At 44.9% G+C, this 22,279-nt stretch overlaps 2 protein-coding genes across 13 annotated transcripts in view; both read right to left on the minus strand.

Moving 5' to 3' along the window:
• LOC137418230 (E3 ubiquitin/ISG15 ligase TRIM25-like) overlaps nt 1-19,691 on the minus strand; it is a 1,962,167-nt gene extending 1,942,476 nt beyond the window's left edge. The window contains exon 1 of the mRNA XM_078770760.1: nt 19,548-19,691. The gene's annotated coding sequence lies outside the window, so the exon portion shown is untranslated. The remainder of the gene's footprint in view (nt 1-19,547) is intronic.
• The window catches only part of LOC137418593 (E3 ubiquitin/ISG15 ligase TRIM25-like), an 85,256-nt gene continuing 73,401 nt past the window's right edge, over nt 10,425-22,279 (minus strand). For 11 of the 12 annotated variants that reach the window (XM_078770802.1, XM_078770810.1, XM_078770806.1 and 8 more), the window contains one exon: nt 10,434-11,192. In XM_078770802.1, the coding sequence (XP_078626928.1) occupies nt 10,645-11,192 (548 nt within the window). In that variant the 3' untranslated portion in view covers nt 10,434-10,644. Of the gene's footprint in view, nt 11,193-22,279 lie in introns of all 12 variants that reach the window. The other variant, XM_078770803.1, reaches the window with a different exon arrangement.

Raw genomic sequence — 22,279 nt, forward strand, 5'->3', positions numbered from 1 at the left:
ATTATGGGGTTTTCAGGTATGCCCAACACAGTAGTGGTGTCAAAAAATATTTTAGACGTTGCCTAGTTACCGAAATCCAAGATGGTCGCCACCCGAATTCCGTCAATCAAGAAAACGTGAATACATTTCAATTCAAATGTAGTAGATTGATGATTTTAGTGTCTATTTTGTTGTTTTCATGTATGCCCGACACAGTGGTGCCATCAAAAAACATTTTAGACATTGCCAAGTTACCGAAATCCAAAATGGCTGCCACCTGAAGTCCATCAATCATGAAAACTCATCTAACTTTCGACAGAAACCCAGTAGATGAATGATTTTGGTGTCTATTATGAGGTTTTCAGGTGGGCCTGACACAATGGTGCTGCCAATAAACATTTTAGATGAAAACCCCATAATAAACACCAAATTTGTTTCTCATTGATATCCTCTCCTAATTTTCTCTCATTCTTTTTCAGGTGATTCAATTCTGAAAGGTTTGAAACATGGCAGACAGCACCACACCAGAAGGACTTAACCTCCTTATTTCAACGCCTGTTCCCGCTCCTCTTCACCCTGAAAGATGTATCATTTGCCAGAAGAAAGGCAAGAAAACAGAACCCCTCCATGGTGGGGGGGGGGGGGCAGGTAGAAAATGTGTCCGTGATATAGGGAAGTGAAAGATGATGTTAGCAAACAGTTGAAAATTCTTGGACCTGATTTTGAATTCAAATATCACAATACATATTCTTGCTATAAGAAATACACTGATGTACGAAACCTTCCAACCATTTCTGAAGAACCTGCTGCAGATGAGGTACCTGAAGTACCATCTGACTTGACTGCTCACAAGCCATCCACACGGAGCTCCACCATACCTCGTCCTGGACCCAGCACTGCTGTTGACTCAAATTATATAGACTGTGTCATATGTGCATGTGATAGGGTCTGGGCCAAACAAAAGGGGAAACAGGTGTGGGAAAAGGTCAGACTCTCTCTGTAAGGTCAAAAGTTCACAGAAGTTTTTGGATGCAATACACTATCATAAAGATGACGTGTATGTCAGATGTGCAGACTTAGGCAGTCCTGAAGATGTATATGCCGCAGATTTATATTGTCATGTCTTATTTCAAACAATATGTGTCAAAGTCAAAGCAGATAGAATGTACATGTGAACCCAAAACTAGCCTTAAGACTGATGTATTCATTGAGGTCATATCACGTCTAGGTCCACTCATTCAGGCTGGGTATGGATTTACAATGACAGAAATAAGAGAGATGATGATGAACCTTAATGACAGTGTGGAGGTTTATAATCGAGATGTTAAGAGAATTCTCACAGATTATTATGGCAATATAATTCAAACCAAGCTGCAGCAGCTAACCCGCCGGCTGGCATCAATGCCTGAGCTCATCAAGCTGACCGTTATACTCAGTGGATGCATTAGACATGAGGAAGTTGCGCCAGCACAGTTGCTGCATGCAGGGAGGACCTCAGCACCACCATCTGCCGAAACCTCAGAATCTATCGAAGCGTTGACATGTCATTTGGAGGAAGCTGATGATCGCCTCGTTCTTCACTGTGCATGGGAGGTGGATCGTGGGAGTAGTCGGCTGCTTGTGACCTCCAATGACACAGACACAATAGTGCGTTTACTTCGCTTTATCCCTCAATTGCGAGAGGGGTCTTCAAGAGTTGTGGGAAGAGTTTGGCTCTGGTAAGCGCAGGCGTCATCTACTACTTCATGTTCTTGCAGATAAGTTGGGAGTGGGACTGTGCAGAGTCATAGTGAAGGCTCATGTCCTCACTGGCGATGATACGCAAAGCAAGATGGGCACAAAACACGCATCTCTGTCATATGAGCCACAGACGTTTCTGGCCGATTTTGCTCAGTGAAATCAGTTAACGGAAGAGGATGTGACGAAAGCTGAGGAGTACCTCGTTCATGTGTGGGCTGGTGCAAAGTCCAAGTCAGAATCTCTGACCTTCGACCAGCTTCGAGTGGAGTGCCATATCCGAGCTATGACGCCAAAGCCCCTACAATCCCGACCCCCTACATCAAGTGTCATTCGCGGCCATATACAGAGAGCTTTTTTGTTGTGCGTATTGCCCTGTGCCTTCTCGATGACTTCCACTCATCTCCAGATCCAACAAACTATGGCTGGGTGATTGATAAATGATATTCTCTTGCCTGCAAAATGTCTCAAACGACGACCCCACGAGAAGCTTGTCATCTGTAAATGCATGGGAAAGTGCGACACAAAGCGGTGCCCAAGAAAAAGGCAGGGCAAAATTGTGTGATCTTTTGTCACAAGCAACAAGAATCAGTGTGTCAAAATAAGGAGTCAGCCAGTGACACCTTGAGTAATGCTGATAAGACAGTACATTAAATCATGGCTGTTTAAACAGTGTCGGGATGGGACATGATAATTAATTGGATTATCATATTGTTACAGACGCGGTTTTAGATGTTAGTTTACCGAGCGGTTTGGTATGACCGCGCCTGCACAGGTTACCCGATTATACTCGAACGTTGACTAAGTCGCGCTATGCTAAATCAATTGAGGAAAAGGACACAACGGCTGGGATGAATGATACGACACCAAGGGTACAGTTCTCAAGACCTCCGGAGGAGGATATAATATTGGGTATGCAGAAACGGGTAGATTACACGGACAGAGGTAAAGCACAGCAAGATGGGCACTTAGACACGGTCTTATCTATCCCCAGACAGACCACAGATAGACGGGACAAGACTGACTCACACGGGGATGGATGGCAATGAAGGGCAGGCAGGCGATAGCACAAGGTGCACCTTGGCTCAGGGGCAGAATCGACCCGGTCCGGTCCAGAGAGGCGGAAGGTATTGCAGCGCTCGGGGGGGGGTGGCTTCCTCTCTCTCCAAGCTCAGGGCGCATCTGACGTCACCCCCGTCTTCCTGCACATGCGCAGCGGGGAGTGCCACGCCCTCGGCTCGTTGGCTCCGCCCCAGACGGAATCGGTCCGCCGCTTCGATTGGGTGCGGGGGGGTTACCGGGGCTCCGCCCTTGACGAGGAGCTGACAGTCAGCCCCTTCGTGGTAACCCCGTAACCTGGAGGTAACCTGGAGCACATGGGCAATGGCGGCTAACCGAGCCGGAGTGAGGACGCGCACTCCCCGCGCCGCTGCCGCGCCGCCCCCGCTGTGGTTGTAGTTGTTGTTGTTGTTGTAGTTTCATGAGGAAGATGGGAGGAGGTATGGGGAGGTCCTAAACTCACTACTGGTGCCATACAATCACATTCTGGTGCAACGAAGTGTCAGAATTAATGGAAACGAGTCCTTAACTGACAGAGACTAAGAATAACTAGCAAGATGTCCTATAGTTGTCTACGTGAGATGCGGTGGACCTGGGCACGACATTTAAGGGGGGAAAAAGGGGAAGGTCGGCTCTACTGAGTGTTGTTTACAGACAATGGGACTAGGGAATGGGGGATTGGGGATAGTTGGGGAGTATTGGGGAAATAGGGGAATATTTACAAGCGGATATGGATGGAGGCCAAACCCCATATCCGCAACAATATCTTACCACTCTCTGTGCTCGAAATCATATTCATACCATGACTGGCGATCATACCATCTGTGCTGTGTAATATAATTCTGCAATGTTTTTTTTACTTTCATTCTTGTTATTAAATTTTTTTGTCCAAAACTAGCTAAGATCTAAATGTTACTGTTACCTAGGGAATGTCATTTTCCATTTCAAAGCAGAAAAACGGTTAAAATACCAGAATTTGGTACTATTCTGAAATGAAATTTGTACTTTATGTTCTATATCTTACATGTTAATACATTTTGAATTGCAAGGCTGAAGTGAAATTAACAGTTTGAGAATTGATGAAATAGAAAATGCCCTTTCTTAAAACAGAAAATGACAGGCTCTAGTTTCCCGAAAGCCAATATTATTAGGTATGAAATACTATAAACCTACACAATAGACACTAAAATCGTAATCCATCATCGTTTCTATCAAAAGGTATACATATTTTCATGATTGACGGACTTCATGTAGCGGCCATCTTGGATTTTAATGACTAGTCAACATCTAAAATGTTTATTGATGGCACCACTATGTCAGGCATATCTGAAACCCCCAAAATAGACACCAAAATCATCACTCTACTACATTTGTATTCAAATTTATACACGTTTTCTTGATTGACAAACTTCTGGTGGTGGCCATCTTGGATTTCGGTAACTAGGCAATGTCTAAAATATTTTTTAACAGCACCACTGTGTTCGGCATACCTGAAAACCCCATAATATACACCAAAATCATCAATCTACTATGTTCCTATCAAAACTTATAGGCATTTCTTGTTTGGCACTGGCCCCGTGGCGGCCATTTTGGAAAATGGCCATTTTCCAGCTTATGCTACAAATTCAGGAATTCCACCTAGTAGATTATTGAAGCTCGGGGTATCCCATTCTCCAAACAACTGTCAAAGTCTATGCCTTCTGAGATGTATACAGGTTTCTATGCCAGTGCCAGGACTATAAAGGGTGGAACCAGTCTTACATGTGTACCAAGATCCCAAGAGTTCTGACTTGTCGAACTATCTGGCATGGATAAGATTTCTCTCCGTCCTCCAGGTATTTCAACCTCCTTGAGTACAATTTCCTTCTGATACTCCATGTCCCATTCCTTTAAGTCCCTTTGATACTCCAGGTCCCGTTCCTTTAAGTCCCTTTGATACTCCATGTCCCGTTCCTTTAAGTCCCTTTGATACTCCATGTCCTGTTCCTTTAAGTCCCTTTGATACTCCATGTCCCGTTCTTTTAAGTCCCTTTGATACTCCATGTCCCGTTCCTTTAAGTCCCTTTGATACTCCATGTCCCGTTCCTTTAAGTCCCTTTGATACTCCATGTCCCGTTCCTTTAAGTCCCTTTGATACTCCATGTCCCGTTCCTTTAAGTCCCTTTGATACTCCATGTCCCGTTCCTTTAAGTCCCTTTGATACTCCATGTCCCGTTCCTTTAAGTCCATTTGATACTCCATGTCCCGTTCCTTTAAGTCCCTTTGATACTCCATGTCCCGTTCCTTTAAGTCCCTTTGATACTCCATGTCCCATTCCTTTAAGTCCCTTTGATACTCCATGTCCCGTTCCTTTAAGTCCCTTTGATACTCCATGTCCCGTTCCTTTAAGTCCATTTGATACTCCATGTCCCGTTCCTTTAAGTCCCTTTGATACTCCATGTCCCGTTCCTTTAAGTCCCTTTGATACTCCATGTCCCGTTCCTTTAAGTCCCTTTGATACTCCATGTCCCGTTCTTTATGTCCCTTTGAGACTCCATGTCCCGTTCCTTTAAGTCCCTTTGATACTCCATGTCCCGTTCCTTTAAGTCCCTTTGATACTCCATGTCCCGTTCCTTTAAGTCCCTTTGATACTCCATGTCCCGTTCGTTTGAGTCCCTTTGATACTCCATGTCCCGTTCCTTTAAGTCCCTTTGATACTCCATGTCCCGTTCCTTTAAGTCCCTTTGATACTCCATGTCCCGTTCTTTTAGGTCCCTTTGATACTCCATGTCCCGTTCCTTAAGTCCCTTTGATACTCCATGTCCCGTTCCTTTAAGTCCCTTTGACACTCCATGTCCCGTTCCTTTAAGTCCCTTTGATACTCCATGTCCCGTTCCTTTAAGTCCCTTTGATACTCCATGTCCCGTTCCTTTAAGTCCCTTTCAGCTTTCCTTTCCTCTTGTTCCTTTCTGCTTTCCATTCCAACTCTTTAAATCGTTCCTGGCTCTGCAGTTGCATCTCCATTTTCCAGAGCTCCATATTTCCTTTTCCCTCTGGTACCCAATCCAATGCTACCTCTTCCCATTTTCTCATTCCCACGAAATATTCCACCACCAACGTCTGAATCTCTGCCTTCTTCATATTAATTCGGACCTCCAAGTTACAGTATTTGACCAAAGTCCTAAGTTCCGATCTTTTTAACGCCTGGAACTGTGCCTCGTTAGGGGACGTCACAAAATTTTCCACGTCACCTGTCTCCTCCTCTCCCTGCTGATCACCTCCTCTCTCATCTTCCGGTTTCTTTGTCGCGTTTTTTTCTTTTTCCTTCACAAACATAAATTTTTACCTTTTACAAAAGTCATCTCCATTTCACACAGAAATCTTAACAACAATATTACCTGAAACTAAAAATCCTAACAGTATATAATAAGAACAAGGGCGGAAGTGACGAATCCGAAACATGTGTCATGTCACATGTGGAAATTGTGAAAAAGTGAAATCATCACATGTGTCCAACACATGTGACAAAAATGCAGAAACGAACTCTGAGACCATCAGGTGTAGATCCACCTTGGGTCAGCCAGTACCAAATCCATAGACCATAGAAATCAGTGCTTCGTTTGTGTGAAGGAACGAGATCACATAGGTGAACATCAACTACTACCGGTGAGTACGAAGGATAATCGACAAAATGTGATATGGGAGCAAGAAAAGGTACTCAGTGATGATGATATGGTGCACCGTATGCAGGTATATGGTAACAATTGTAGTGACATGATTGATAATGAGTTCAGGTACCACAAGTCCTGTGTGTGTACAAATATGACAAAGTCTAACCTGCAGATGAAACACACTTGTGATCCAGTACATGATGATACTCTGCAGTAGTTCACCTCTTACAAAGATGGTAACTTATCTGAAGATCCGAACACAATCATCTTTCTGAGTTCACTTCACCACAAATACAGGTGCTGGTTGTCCGTACCTCGTATAGTGAATACCACTTTATACAGGTGCTCCATTCTCAAAAAGGAATGAAGAATACTCCGCAGACCGTGGATCAAAGGTCATGATAGTCCGACAAAAAGGTAAATCTTCTATCATTTGTTCATCAGATATGTCAACAGGTTATCTTCTATCAAAGGTTACCTGCCTGAAGAAACGTGCAGAGGAAAGCGGTGACGAATCCACAACCACAGGTGCTAAGCCTGAAAAGAACGTTATCTTCCACCATTCTGCGAAATCATTCCGGAATGATGTGAAGGACACCTGTGAGAAACAGAGTAGAAGAAGAACCCAGAAGATGATCCATCGCTGTTTATTCATCGCTGTAATTCTGCACCTGAATGTGTACCTGTGTCCCTCTACATCTACAATCACGTGACCTGGATGGTGAATGATGCAACTCCAGAGATGAATGAGTCAGACTTAAAATTGGAACTGAGTGAGAGAAATCGGGAAAAAGTGCTGAATATGGATCAAGGTATTTGTGCACCTGTAGAAGGTATCCCCACGAGCATTTCACACCTTAAAACAAACCAGGAGTAAAGAAAGAGTTTAAATATTGAACCGTTTTATCAATATCATCAGGTATCAAAGAGCCAGAGATGTATCGCTTCCATGTCACGGACTAGTGAGGAGACCAGGAACAAGGTGAGTTCTTGATTCCCACAAACCTTACAGGTGGAAAATTCACTCAAAGTGCCATTGATAACCTGGACTTCCATGAACACACACTGGAAGGTACAACAACGCGTGGCACCGCCCACAACATCCACCAACATTCAGGTAACGATGATGAGGTATTGAAAGCTGTTACATCAGGACCATGAACCAAAACACCTGGTGAGCTCCATGGGCAGGAATTCAGCACTTCCAGACTAAGGTGAGTGGTCTAACCTTGAGAGATCGACAGCAAAGTCGTTCCTTGTGCGGCCGGAAACTTGTACAAGAACCAAGAACGACCAATGTGTCTTGTGTCCATCAAAATGGTCCTCGTACTAAAAAGGTGTGTGGAAGGTGAAAGAGCTGGCAGGTGGGAACAGCACCTTGAGGAATAAACATGCTGCCACACCTGATATCTACTGGACACAGTAAACACGTGGCAGGTATTCCACAATACCTGATGGTGATGAAGAAGCATCCACCACCAGATATAGGTGCAGAATTCCAACAGGTACATTTCACTGTGAGTGAAACTAGCGGTAAGTTCAATGGTGTTTGAACTGACGAGGCTTCAGAACAGAACCCGGTATGGTGTTTCATCATGGATTCTTCTTCTTCTTTTGAATGCGGCACAAGGTGTCGGGGTCGCGTCATTGACTGAGTGCAGGGACATGTGCAGGTTACGGTGGAATTGTTCTGTAATTTGTTCAGGATGCCGGCGATAGCTCACCTGCTCATCACGAAGGATACTTTGGGATCTTTAACGTTCACCAACTAATGTCGGGAGACGGGATTCCCGTTTCACGTTCATCCGAGGGACAGTACGCGCATTGGTGGATTATCCTACCTGTGAAACACCGGGATGAGCCCCGACCGCACATTGATGGATCATCCTACCTGTGAAACCCCAGGATGAGCCCCTACCGCACATTGATGGATCATCCTACCTGTGAAACACCGGGATGAGCCCCCTACCGCACACTGATGGATCATCCTACCTGTGAAACACCGGGATGAGCCCCCTACCGCACATTGATCGATCATCCTACCTGTGAAACACCATGATGAGCCCCTACCACGCATTGATGGATAATCCTACCTGTGAAACACCTGGATGAGCCCCCTACCGCACATTGATGGATCATCCTACCTGTGAAACACCATGATGAGCCCCAATCGCGCATTGATGGATCATCCTACCTGTGAAACACCGGGATGAGCCCCCGACCGTGCATTGATGGATCATCCTACCTGTGAAACACCGTGATGAGCCCATATCGTGCATTGATGGATCACCCTACCTGTGAAACACCGGGATGAGCCCCAATCGCGCATTGATGGATCATCCTACCTGTGAAACACCATGATGAGCCCCAATCGCGCATTGATGGATCATCCTACCTGTGAAACACCGGGATGAGCCCCCGACCGTGCATTGATGGATCATCCTACCTGTGAAACACCGTGATGAGCCCATATCGTGCATTGATGGATCATCCTACCTGTGAAACACCGTGATGAGCCCATATCGTGCATTGATGGATCATCCTACCTGTGAAACACCATGATGAGCCCCAATCGCGCATTGATGGATCATCCTACCTGTGAAACACCGGGATGAGCCCCCGACCGTGCATTGATGGATCATCCTACCTGTGAAACACCGTGATGAGCCCATATCGTGCATCGATGGATCATCCTACCTGTGAAACACCATGATGAGCCCCAATCGCGCATTGATGGATCATCCTACCTGTGAAACACCGGGATGAGCCCCCTACCATGCATTGATGGATCATCCTACCTGTGAAACACCATGATGAGCCCCCGACCGCACATTGATGGATCATCCTACCTGTGAAACACCGTGATGAGCCCCATACCGCACGTCGATGGATCATCCTACCTGTGAAACACCGTGATGAGCCCCCTACCGCGCATTGATGGATCATCCTACCTGTGAAACACCGTGATGAGCCCCATACCGCACGTCGATGGATCATCCTACCTGTGAAACACCGTGATGAGCCCCCTGGCGCGCATTGATGGATCATCCTACCTGTGAAACAACCTTGTTTTCAATTCCACTGCACATTGGTCCCTATTGTGACATCACAAAGCACGTTTCGTACATGTTGTATCGCAGGTTTTTCACTCACGATACAAACGTAATACCTGGGAAGATTCGTAATTCAGGTTGTAATATCAACATTCAATGGCGTCGACGTGTAAAATTAAAAAGAGAAGTGAATTGGTGAATGTTAACATGAAGGTGTTTACCTGTTCTTTGTTTCAATATCCAGGTATAGCGAGATCGAAGTCCCCACAACCAAGAGTTGTCGGGTCGAGTTTCCCCCAATTGGAGAAATTCGAGAGTGAACCCCAACCTGTCCCTCCCGGAGTGCAATGTCGCCCTGAGGGTAGCACCTGTATGATCACGGTTTACCTCCCGCCAGGTGAATATGAATTGTTAATCACAGTACATGATGCGACGCCTTATCTGGAATTTGCATTCACGTGATGACGCTAAATTAACTTCGTGACGTCAATACACTGGTGATGAAATGGTGATTTTATCTCTGTGTTTTGATTGGATGGAAGAGATTTCCACAAAGATAAAGATTAAAACCTCCGTGAGAAACAATGAGAACCTGACGTTTCAGGTCAGGTATGAACCCTTCATCGGATCAAAAGAGAGAGTAACACCCAAAAGGTCACCTGGCCATGTTTCCAACGGTGTGATTCGCGATACCTGATGAACGTTCTGTTAATTCCATCCAGGGCTCCACATTCCACCTGTGATCCAATCCAAACCCACCGTCACCTTCACGATTAACGCCGGTGCTCTATTCCAGGTAAACACAAAGGGTTTCATCTATCTGGACGGACTTTCTTCACTCAAACATCCCATTCAATGACGCTTTGAAGAAGAAGAATCTATTGCATCTGAGGAGAGTGAAGAGTTCGGGTTAAAGTTCATTTCACATCAAATAAGATAAACAATGAACTTATTAAATTGTATAAACTTTATTATAATATAAACATAAATCTCTAATCACATCGTCATGAACAGGTAAATCACATCGTCATGAACAGGTAAATCACATCGTCATGAACAGGTAAATCACATAGTCATGAACAGGTAAATCACATCGTCATGAACAGGTAAATCACATCGTCATGAACAGGTAAATGATTTGATTGATTTGACCGAAAATAACCGGATCAGTTCGTGATGAAAGTTTGTTTCACTAAATGTACAAAATGAACGGAACCACCATAAACACCCCAAACCGCAATCGCGGGTCTAACGGGGACCATGAAGTTCCCCCTGAACACGTGCAGGACCCGCGAGTCCCCGAAACACGTCAACTCTCCCGCCTCGCAATCCAAGAAGAACCCAAACCGTTCATGATACCCCGGGATGGACAGGGAGGTACGTTGTTTGTTATGATATGCGGAGTATTCGTCATCACATTTAAATAAACACCAAGACTCGGGATTCATTCCCAACCCGCTCTCTGCCCCTTTTCTCCCCATGGAGTTTAAACAGATCCCGATTCCCCACCAACTACTCGACCTCACATTGACCTCCCAGTAATAACGACCTGAGGAGAAACAATCACGGGAAACAACTTGTGCATGAACATCAAACCGATCAGGATGTTCCGGGTACTGATTCTCGGTCCAGGTTCGAGTCGCCGTCCTGAGATCCCCGGAGATCTTGATCAATCGATGTGCAGAGTTTGGGTCCAGACTCGGGCTCCGTCCATCTGCGGACACGACACGGGGTCACGGACATTGTTAGACAAACGGACAAAAACACAAACACATTAATCTCTATCACAAAAAATCTTTTATTACAACAATTGTTTTGTTTATTCACTTCACGATTTAACAACTTTATTTGTTTATTCACTTCACGATTTAACAACTTTATTTGTTTATTCACTTCACGATTTAACAACTTTATTTGTTTATTCACTTTTCGATTTAACAACTTTATTTATTTCGCAATGAACAACTTACATTATTTATTTATTTATTTCAACGAGAAAAACTTCGAGGGGAGTGGATCGGGAGGGGAGAAGACGAGGGAGGAGACGAGGGAGGAGATCTGTGAGGGAGGAGTTCTGTGAGGGAGGAAATCTGTGAGGGAGATCTGTGAGTGAGGCGAGAGGATGAGGAGGGGACAGAGGTTGAGGGGCGGCAGAGGTTGAGGGGAGAGGGGTCAGAGGTTGAGGGGAGAGGGGTCAGAGGTTGAAGAGGCAGGAGGGGAGGGGAAATGAAAATCTTGCAGGTATGACACTGTTTAACAGGTCGACACACACATTGATGAGTCACTCTGCACCTGTGAAACACCGGGATGACAGTTTATAGCTCGGTCGGGATTCAAACCCAGGTTAGACACCTCAAAGCGAGTGCGGATACCTCTCAGACATCGTGCTTGTCCTGTTACTTTCATCCTCCATTTGCTTTCCCATTCCGGAGATGTCTCCATGAAGCGGGCCACCGTATCACCATGGAAACCAAGTGGTTTTAGCACTCGACGTTGATTGTTTTACACGTGTATTTATCTCACCTGGAACGAAGTTCAGGTGAGCTTATGCGATGACGCGTCGTCCGTCCGTCTGTAAACACTTGAAACTTCTTCTCCGAAACCGCTGATGGGATTGCGACCAAATTTGGCACAAATGATATTTGTTGTGACTAAAGTTTGTTCATGGCACGAAAAAAAACTCGCCGTCTAAGGGGTTTACCGGGGGTCAAGTGGATCCAGGTTTAACCACATAAATAGGAATTTGCTTTTTCTCAAACTACACAAACGATTTCGATGAAACTTCACCACAACCTTCATCCCCCATGATGCACCTGAGTTTATTCAGGGCAATAAAAAAAATCTGCTCCTTTGGGGATCTACGGGGTGGGGGGTGTGAGGTGTTGCCCCGGGGTGGGAGGTGTTGCCCCGGGGTGGGAGGGGTTACCCCGGGGTGGGAGGTGTTGCCCCGGGGTGGGAGGGGTTGCCCCGGGGTGGGAGGGGTTGCCTCGGGGTGGGAGGGGTTTCCCCGCGGTGGGAGGTGTTGCCCCGGGGTGAGAGGGGTTGCCCCGGGGTGGGAGGGGTTGCCTCGGGGTGGGAGGAGTTGCCCCGGGGTTGCCTCGGGGTGGGAGTGGTTGCCCCGGGGTGGGAGGTGTTGCCCCGGGGTGGGAGGGGTTACCCCGGGGTGGGAGGGGTTACCCCGGGGTGGGAGGGGTTGCCCCAGGGTGGGAGGGGTTTCCCCGCGGTGGGAGGTGTTGCCCCGGGGTGGGAGGGGTTGCCTCGGGGTGGGAGGAGTTGCCCCGGGGTGGGAGGGGTTGCCTCGGGGTAGGAGGTGTTGCCCCGGGGTGGGAGGTGTTGCCCCGGGGTGGGAGGGGTTGCCCCAGGGTGGGAGGGGTTTCCCCGCGGTGGGAGGTGTTGCCCCGGGATGGGAGGTGTTGCCCCGGGATGGGAGGTGTTGCCCCGGGATGGGAGGTGTTGCCCCGGGGTGGAAGGGGTTGCCCCGGGGTGGGATGTGTTGCCCCGGGGTGGGAGGGGTTGCCCCAGGGTGGGAGGGGTTTCCCGCGGTGGGAGGTGTTGCCCCGGGGTGGGGGGTATTGCCACGGGGTGGGAGGGGTTGCCCCGGGGTGGGAGGTGTTGCCCCGGGGTGGGAGGTGTTGCCTCGGGGTGGGAGGTGTTGCCCCGGGGTGGGATGTGTTGCCCCGGGGTGGGAGGGGTTGCCCCAGGGTGGGAGGGGTTTCCCCGTGGTGGGAGGTGTTGCCCCGGGATGGGAGGTGCTGCCCCGGGATGGGAGGTGTTGCCCCGGGGTGGAAGGGGTTGCCCCGGGGTGGGATGTGTTGCCCCGGGGTGGGAGGGGTTGCCCCAGGGTGGGAGGGGTTTCCCGCGGTGGGAGGTGTTGCCCCGGGGTGGGGGGTATTGCCACGGGGTGGGAGGGGTTGCCCCGGGGTGGGAGGTGTTGCCCCGGGGTGGGAGGTGTTGCCTCGGGGTGGGAGGTGTTGCCCCGGGATGGGAGGTGTTGCCCCGGGGTGGGAGGGGTTGCCCCGGGGTGGGGGGTATTGCCCCAGGGTGGGAGGGGTTGCCCCGGGGTGGGGGGTATTGCCCCGGGGTGGGAGGTGTTGCCCCAGGGTGGGAGGTGTTGCCCCGGGGTGGGAGGGGTTGCCCCAGGGTGGGAGGGGTTGCCCCGGGGTGGGATGTGTTGCCCCGGGGTGGGAGGGGTTGCCTCGGGGTGGGAGGTGTTGCCCCGGGGTGGGAGGGGTTGCCTCGGGGTGGGATGAGTTGCCCCGGGGTGGGAGGGGTTGCCTCGGGGTGGGAGGGGTTGCCCCGGGGTGGGAGGGGTTGCCTCGGGGTGGGAGGGGTTGCCCCGGGGTAGGAGGGGTTGCCCCGGGGTGGGATGGGTTTGCCCCCAAAATATGTATTTTTTGGTTTGTTTGTTTTATAGTCTTATGATGTTAGTATTATTCTACATGCTAACCTGTCTTCGAGCAACCATTGAAATTGGGTTAAAATACATGTAGTCGGTGTATTATACTGTTTATTTGACCAGGTGAGCACCCCGATGTTTTATGTTGACGAGAATATAAGATCCATCGCTTCGCTGACGGAAATACCAATCTTTGCTGAGATGGTTCATCTGTGGGGGAACAAAAAATGGTTTCCTGGAAGATCCTGCTCTCCGTGCAGGTGTACCCAATGTCACGTGTTGGCATTTGCAGTTTCGACACGCGTGTCCATGGACCCTGTGGAAGTGTAACTCAGTGTAACATATTGATTGGCCCTGGTAACTTATTAATTAACCTGGTAACAAAGCAGATACATTTTATGTGTATGAACAATGTAATCTCTTGAAACACCTGGTCAAGGCCCCAGGCTAGAGCACCCCCCCCCCTGCTGTGATTTCCATTTACACAGCAGGAGGGGAGCGAGCTGATGCCAGGACTCGGTGCGATGCATGACCTCGGGACATTAGCGGAGAGGAGATTAAGTCCAGTTTGGCGATATAACGAGAGCAAACGTTGAGTAAAGTACACTTGTCCTCAGAAGCCCTGCCCGACGGAACGATGGAATGAACGAGTACTTGCTACGTGAAGCGCTGACCGAACGGGAGTGTCGGATGGAGAGAAGGACCAGCGAAAAGAGTTAACCTGATCCATTATATTATGCGGTATCATTTTGGTAATTGAATGAAGTGAATACAGTTTAATAAACGAGACCTTTTGTAACCTGTGTCCGGTCTTTGGAGTCCTGTGAGTCCCCCAGTAAATTCCCTGACAATCTTGGAGGCACCGCTGCGATCAATTGTACAAGCAAGTCTTCTTTAAAAGGTGAGTGTGTCTTGTCTTGTCCAATATGATTTACGAACTTGGAAGTTATGGGTACATACATGGGGGAGCAGGTGGACTGGGGCTTCTTTGCGCACCGATGCCGCGATATAGGTGGCGTGAGCCATCACGAATGGGATTTCGATAAACGACTGTAGCAATTTATTCGTTTTTTTCTAAATGATTTCTGTAAATACGTATTTTTGCGCTGGTTATTAAAGGGCCTTACTGTAACCTGGAAGCAAACGAAGCAAGTGTGCACCTTGCGACCGCTTGCTTCCAGGACGTGTAAGGCCGGTACACTCGTTTACCCACCAGCACACGGATAAAGTACTACTTTTTTTTTTGCACTTGTTCGAAGCACTTGACTTGATCGGCGCTCGGCGAGCGACAGGGAACCGGGAAACGGAATTATATTTATATATATATATATTTCCAATATGGTACACCGGCCACAACGATTTTAGCGATTATTCGTTTTTTTTTAACGATTTCTGTAAATACGTATTTTTCCTGCGCTGTGTAATTCTTCTGACACGCGCCATGAAGAAACGCACCACTGATGTGCATGAAGCGACTTGTTTGCCGGTTCGGTAAGGTCCGTCCGTACACGTGTACAATCGTGTACACCCGTTTTAAATAAATAATTTTTTTCAGTTTTCCCGCCATGCCTATAAATTCATGACAGACAACCCACCCTCATGCCGGTCCAGAATTATGATGAAAGATGGCGATTGAGAAAAAAAATTGCATCAAATTTTGTCCAGGTCCATCAAGAAGCCTTTGAGACATGCTTCACGGTTGAATAAAAAACCACCGTTTAGAGTACTTCTTTTTTTTGTTCAAAGCACTCGACTTGGAGCCAGCGACTTGCTCGGCGGGGGATATAATTTTAGATATATATATAGTACGGGCATGCCCTAGTGAGAGATAATTACAGGAAATGGTGTTTGTGAGTAACAACCACCCTCTGGTCGAGGCTCATAGAAGGGGTGATGCTTACTGATTCGGCACGCTTAAAATAGGTGTTAATGGTGGGATGTCAGAGGTTTTGGCGTGGGCTTAATAGTCACACTGTTTGAAAAATAATGCTCGATGCAACATGATCCTAAAAAGAACCCATCCCTACATCGAAGGATAAGGAAGGGAAGGAATGGAAAATTTGAAGTATTAAAGTTACGGAACTCAAAATGTCTGGGTTTGGATGGAGTCATTAAAGGATTGAGTCATTCATTGGTTTGATGATGGTCCTAATATTTTGATAAATGTTTGATAATGGTCCTGGTGATTTTAGTCCTAGGAATAATATATGCTAGTGGTTTGTCTGAAGGTTTTAATGAGATCGGATTTTATCTATCTATAATTCCAGTAATCTCGGTGTGTGTGTCGGTCTGTCTGTATGCGACCGCTGTTTCTCAACAACTACCGGTCCGATATACTTGAAACTTGCCAGGTATATTGGTGGGGACCCGAGGATGTGCCTTTTCAAGGTTTGAAATTAATCGGACGGGTGGGTCCCAAGGTATGGTCACCGTACTCGCAAGTCGTTCGTTTTGGCTTTGCGAATGGACCAAACCATTCCATGCAAATAGGAGGGTGGTTCTGTGGTCGTTCGTTTTGGCTTTGCGAATGGACCAAACCATTCCATGCAAATAGGAGGGTGGTTCTGTGGTCGTTCGTTTTGGCTTTGCGAATGGACCAAACCATTCCATGTAAATAGGAGGGTGGTTCTGTGGTCGTTCGTTTTGGCTTTGCGAATGGACCAAACCATTCCATGCAAATAGGAGGGTGGTTCTGTGGTCGTTACTGCCACGTGGTTTCAAAGTTTTGTTGTTGTTGTTTGCACGCATGTTTTTTGCAAGCACGTACGGGCGAGCACGTACGTGCGGGCACGCCCTAGTATATATAAATTGAGGTAATATTAAGTTATGGAATTAATTGCTTTCAACAATGCAAAGGGTGATAAAATATGGGATTTTAATGGGATTTTTTAATGGGATATTGGTTTAGGAATGTTTAGAGGTCATTGCAATGTGATAATGACTTGTGACCATTTGTTGTTGGAACTTGCTGTTGGAACTTGTTGGAACTTGTTGTTGGAACTTGTTGTTGGAACTTGCTGTTGGCACTTGTTGGAACTTGTTGGAACTTGTTGTTGGAACTTGCTGTTGGAACTTGCTGTTGGAACTTGCTGTTGGAACTTGCTGTTGGAACTTGTTGGAACTTGTTGTTGGAACTTGTTGTTGGAACTTGTTGTTGGAACTTGCTGTTGGAACTTGTTGTTGGAACTTGTTGTTGGAACTTGTTGTTGGAACTTGCTGTTGGAACTTGCTGTTGGAACTTGCTGTTGGAACTTGTTGTTGGAACTTGTTGTTGGAACTTGCTGTTGGAACTTGTTGTTGGAACTTGTTGGAACTTGTTGTTGGAACTTGCTGTTGGAACTTGCTGTTGGAACTTGTTGGAACTTGTTGTTGGAACCCGTACTTATTTAATTAATTACATTTCTTATTACATTACAGTAATTACATTACAGTAATTACCTGAGGTAATTACAGTAATTACAGTTCCGGTAATTACAGTAATTACAGTAATCATTACAGTAATTGCAGTAATCTTATTACAGTAATTACATTACATTAACTCAGGCACCTTTTGAGTAAGGAAGCTGATATTTGGACATGACACTGACCAAGTGATGTGGCTGTCAAGGAAAATATTGATTTATTGATTAATCATTTAATAAATTAACTCGTTGATTTATAAATGACTTATTTAATTAAAATTCCTGAGAGATACATCTTCGGATGAAATACTTGCAGATTGGTTATGCTATGAGCCAATTGATTAAGGAAAATATTTTGTGATGGCCATATTGGCAATTTCGTGGCCATATTCGTGGCAACTCAGTTAGTGCCACTGCACCTTTAAAATGCATCCCTGCGTTCATTTTTCGATCGATTGAGTTGAAATTTTGAACAATCGGATCTGGACTGTCGTTGTTAACGACTCTAGCACGCACTCGTCCAATCAGGATGGAGCGGTATGGTCCCCGGATCATCACTGCCCGCAGTTTTAATTAATTTTACTTTTTCTCTTGGGCATATAATTTTGAAGACATGCATGTCATGATAGAGGAAATGTTTGTTCTGTTAAACGGAATAAATGTTGTTTATTTGTGTGGGTGTGTATTTTTGTGTATTTGGATATATTTTCACGACTAATTCCAGTTATCGTCCTGCAAAAGGTCTGCTCGTTCTTTTCCTTTGAGTCGTAAATTCCTGTTGAATTCTCATTAAAAAGCGGAATTAAGTACGCTGTGTGATGATGGAGATCCTTGATGACGAATCAGGAATAGTGAATGAGCAGACAAATATCACGGATGGTACACCAGATAGGGAAAATGTAGATGAAACCCCTTTTGCTCAGGTGCTGTGTAGCGCTGCACAAAGATCCATATGAGCGGGGCCTGGGTGCTGTGTAATTAGTACACAAAGAACCAATTACTAGGGTGCTGAATAAACACAAAGATCCATTTTTGGAGCTGGTTCTCCCGGTGCTGTGATTTATTCAAAGAACCAAAATCTTGTAAGAATTAAGATATGATTTGTCGACATCATAAATACTTTAATATATGTAACGATTTTTGTAACGATCATCCTGCAAAAGGTCTGCTCGTTCTTTTCCTTTGAGTCGTAAAATCCTGTTGAATTCTCATTAGAATGCGGAATTAAGTACGCTGTGTGATGATGGAGATCCTTGATGACGAATCGGGAATAGTGAATGAGCAAACAAATATCACGGATGCTGCGGCTGGAGCAGGGGAAGCGATTTTTGAATTGTTCAGTGATTATTCGATATTGTTATGACTTATTGTCAATAGGTATACTAAGTGGCCATGAGGTAGCCTGTTGCTATGTACAGTTTTATTCTATTGTTGATTATACCACATAGCTGTGGTGATAAAGGAAATGTTCGTTTTAAATAGATGATTATGATAGGACCATGACTATAAAATCATGATGATTATTATGAATGATATCATAGGGTTCAAATGCAGAATGCTGCATGAACTTGGGAAAGAACTTTCAAGCCCTATGGGATAAATTGGGTGTTACAAGCAATGGAGCTTCAAAATTTAGCATGATTGAAGGAATTTTACAGTCTTATTTCAGGAGTTTTACGAAATTTAAATTGCCAAGAGATTTTGGGTACTATTAAAGAAAAAAAAAATGATGAGATATTTTTTCCAATGAACTTTAATATCTGCCATCCATTTTGGCTGTCTCACGAATGAAGGATGAGTTGCCTTTAGTGGTTGCAAAGAAAATTTGTGGAGACCAGGCAAAATGGGGAAATATGTCAGATATGACCCTAGGACAGGACGGTGATTCATCAATTGACATGAGGTACGAACCAGAGGTGACGACCGATGAGTCGATCTCAGTCAATGGATGGACCTGTCCTGACATCATTGGGGAAAGGGCTTATGCAAGGAGTCATTCAAAATGATTAATTTGATTTATTGATGAATATTGATGAATTAATTGAAATTGAATAATTGATTGAATTGTTAATTGATTGAATCTAATTGATTGAATTTAATTGCATAAATTGAACTGAATAAATTGAATTGAATATATTGATTGTTTGATTGATGAAAATGCGGTCTCAAGAAAGAAGCTTTGATATCTTTGCGAGATATTATCAATGTGGAGACAACCTGGGAAAATTGAGCAAGGTGGTGAGTTTATATACAGATATATATGTGCGGTTACCATTGTGTGATTTCCCCGTCAAACAGAGCGGACACCTGAGGATTCACCCACTTCATACTGACCCTCCGGCTCATCTGCAAATACTGATCTGTGAGATTGGATTGTGCAAAAGCCACAGCTGAGGGAGATTCTCTGGAAATCACCGTGCGAACAGGTGGAGAGATCCTTCCTGGAGGTACGAGTGAAGCTTTAGAGGAACCTGGAACAAGCTACAACACATCCAACGCTACTTTGATAAAAGGCAGAATGGGAAATGGAGCCTGCAAGAACACACAAGGACAACCAGAGATTCCACAAAAAGGTACTTGTACACATCATATGTACGACCGTTATGGTGCCGAAGCTATAAGGCAGGTCGAGAATTGGTATTTGTGGACAAAGGGACATGATGAGGAGTTTCCAAGAGATGGTACATTTGAGCGAAGTCGATTGGAAAGATTGGAACAAAGATTGAAAGCCAGGAAGAGACAGAATCTAACGGTAGACTGGCTTGCATTCCATCTTTGGGATGGTGAATCCAGACAACGGGAACAGCAAGAACGGATAACGGAACTAGAACTTAAAATAAAAAGGATACAGGATACAGTGGAGGAGACAAATGCACAACTGCCCTCGAAATTAGGAATGAAAGTCACAGTTGTCCCATCTGATTTCCAGTTGTCTCCCCAAAAAGGACGGTACAGAGAATTTTTTCGTGTTTCAGGAGATAACAAGAGATTGCAGTGGCAACTCAGGGATGTAGAGATGCAGCCCAGCAATACAAGTGCACAGGCGCACAGATCAGACAACGACAGAAACCGGTGTTTCGAGTGTGGAAAGATGGGACATTGGAGAAGAAGATGTCCGTATGTCAACAGGAAGACAAGGTCATGGGGCAAACCAAGATCAAGGGTACCAGTGCTTACCGGTACCTCAGACAATGATTAGGCCTTCATTGCTGCAAATCCCAAATGATGATTGGCCTCAACAGATTCGATTACTGGACAAACATGAACAACTGTCAATGATTCTTGTGTCTGAAAAGTTTTCAGAGCAAGAATGATTCATTTTTCTTTTTGCTTGTTAACAAATTAATAATTAATTGATCAAATGCCAAAATTGGATCTTCTATTTTGGGCACAGCAATTTTAAATTTACAAAGTTTGGAACAATTGCGTTGCAATTGTTGGCAAACCAAGTAACAAGAGTCACATGATGATCAGGTGGGAATTTCGGACTATTGTTCCGCACGATTGATAGGTCAATGGTCGACTGACATGCAAATGGTGTGTAGTCAAAATTTGGATAGATTATTGTGAAGGCAGAAAGGGTAATTTCAATGTGACATCATAAGGGTTTTCTAAGAATGGACTTTTGGTTTATTTGTCTATAAGCATTTTTAATTTGATTGACAAATTTTATGAAATTGAAATAAAATTGACACCCATCTGATCTGTAAATAATGGTTCCAACGCAAACAAATATGCATAATGCATGTGTGTGTGTGTTTTTGTGTATCAATCTTACAAGATTGTTGACACCGACAGTGTGCCTGTCTGGAAATGGATAGTTATATGTGGATGGGATTGGGATATGTGGATGGGATTGAATATCCAGAGAATCCGTAAAATAAAATAGAAATATAATTTGATTATGAACATTATCTCTTTTGTCAAGGGAAATGGAATATAAAAAATTTGATGTGCTGGGTTATGAGCAGCCATTAATTAATAGTAAAATTGTGAGTAATTTTGGGATTCCATTTTTGATAGAATGTATATGAGAATAACATCTATTTATGGATATGAGCTTCATAAAAGGAAATGAGGAAGTACAAAATCATCCAAATTTGGGAGAGGTCTTACACTGACTTCCCAGAATACTCTGCTCATGGATTTTATATATATAAACTTGAATTTTATCAGCATATAAATTGTGCTGTATGTATGGATGTGTTTTAGGCATAGATGATATGGGAAAAGAGTAAAGAAAATTTTGCTGGTTTGAACTATTGTGGGTTTTCAGTTCTGGAGTTTAAACAAAGTCACTGGTTAACAGATGAGAAAGGATAGTAAATAAATTATTCTCTGCTGGGCAAATTAAGTACGATATTACTAAGACTTATGAGAGCTATTGTTCCGCCTTACAGCAGTGGAAAATTATTGGAAAAAATTAGATCCAACATAATGAATCTATAAAAGAATGTGATAGGGATAATATCCTCAATTTGTACTAATTATTTGATTGTGGGTAAAGGAATTAAGTCATCGTAGTGGATTGTTAACAGCAGCCTGAAAATGTCCTGAGAGTGTGCATCCATGTAATCAGAAATCCCAGATTTGTTTTTACAAACAACATTTTGGTAGAGGTCTTGTGTGGAACACTTCCTTGGTAGATAAAAAACGGTACTGCATGCTGGCAGCCACTTTTGCGGCCAGTTAGGCCAAACAAATTGAGAGGAAATTGTAGTTAAATACGTAAGTTACACATGGCTAATTGTAAAAAAGGAAATTTGTTGAGATGGGAAACATTTTTTCGAAGGTTTATTAAGGTGTTATAATATGACATGTGGCAAGGCAAACTATTGGATGGGAAAATTAGATCTGGCTATAGAATAAATTTATTGACCCCTTGAAGTTAATCCTTCGAATCATTGTTTCACTGGCATTTTTGTTCAAATTGGAAATAGTTTGGTAGAGCTTTGGTTAAAACCTTTGGTTGCGGTATCTTGGAACGAATTGATAAACCATAGG

Source organism: Myxine glutinosa, chromosome 1, assembly GCF_964187855.1.
Source record: "Myxine glutinosa chromosome 1, kmMyxGlut1.1, whole genome shotgun sequence".
NCBI classification, from domain to species: Eukaryota; Metazoa; Chordata; class Myxini; order Myxiniformes; family Myxinidae; genus Myxine; species Myxine glutinosa.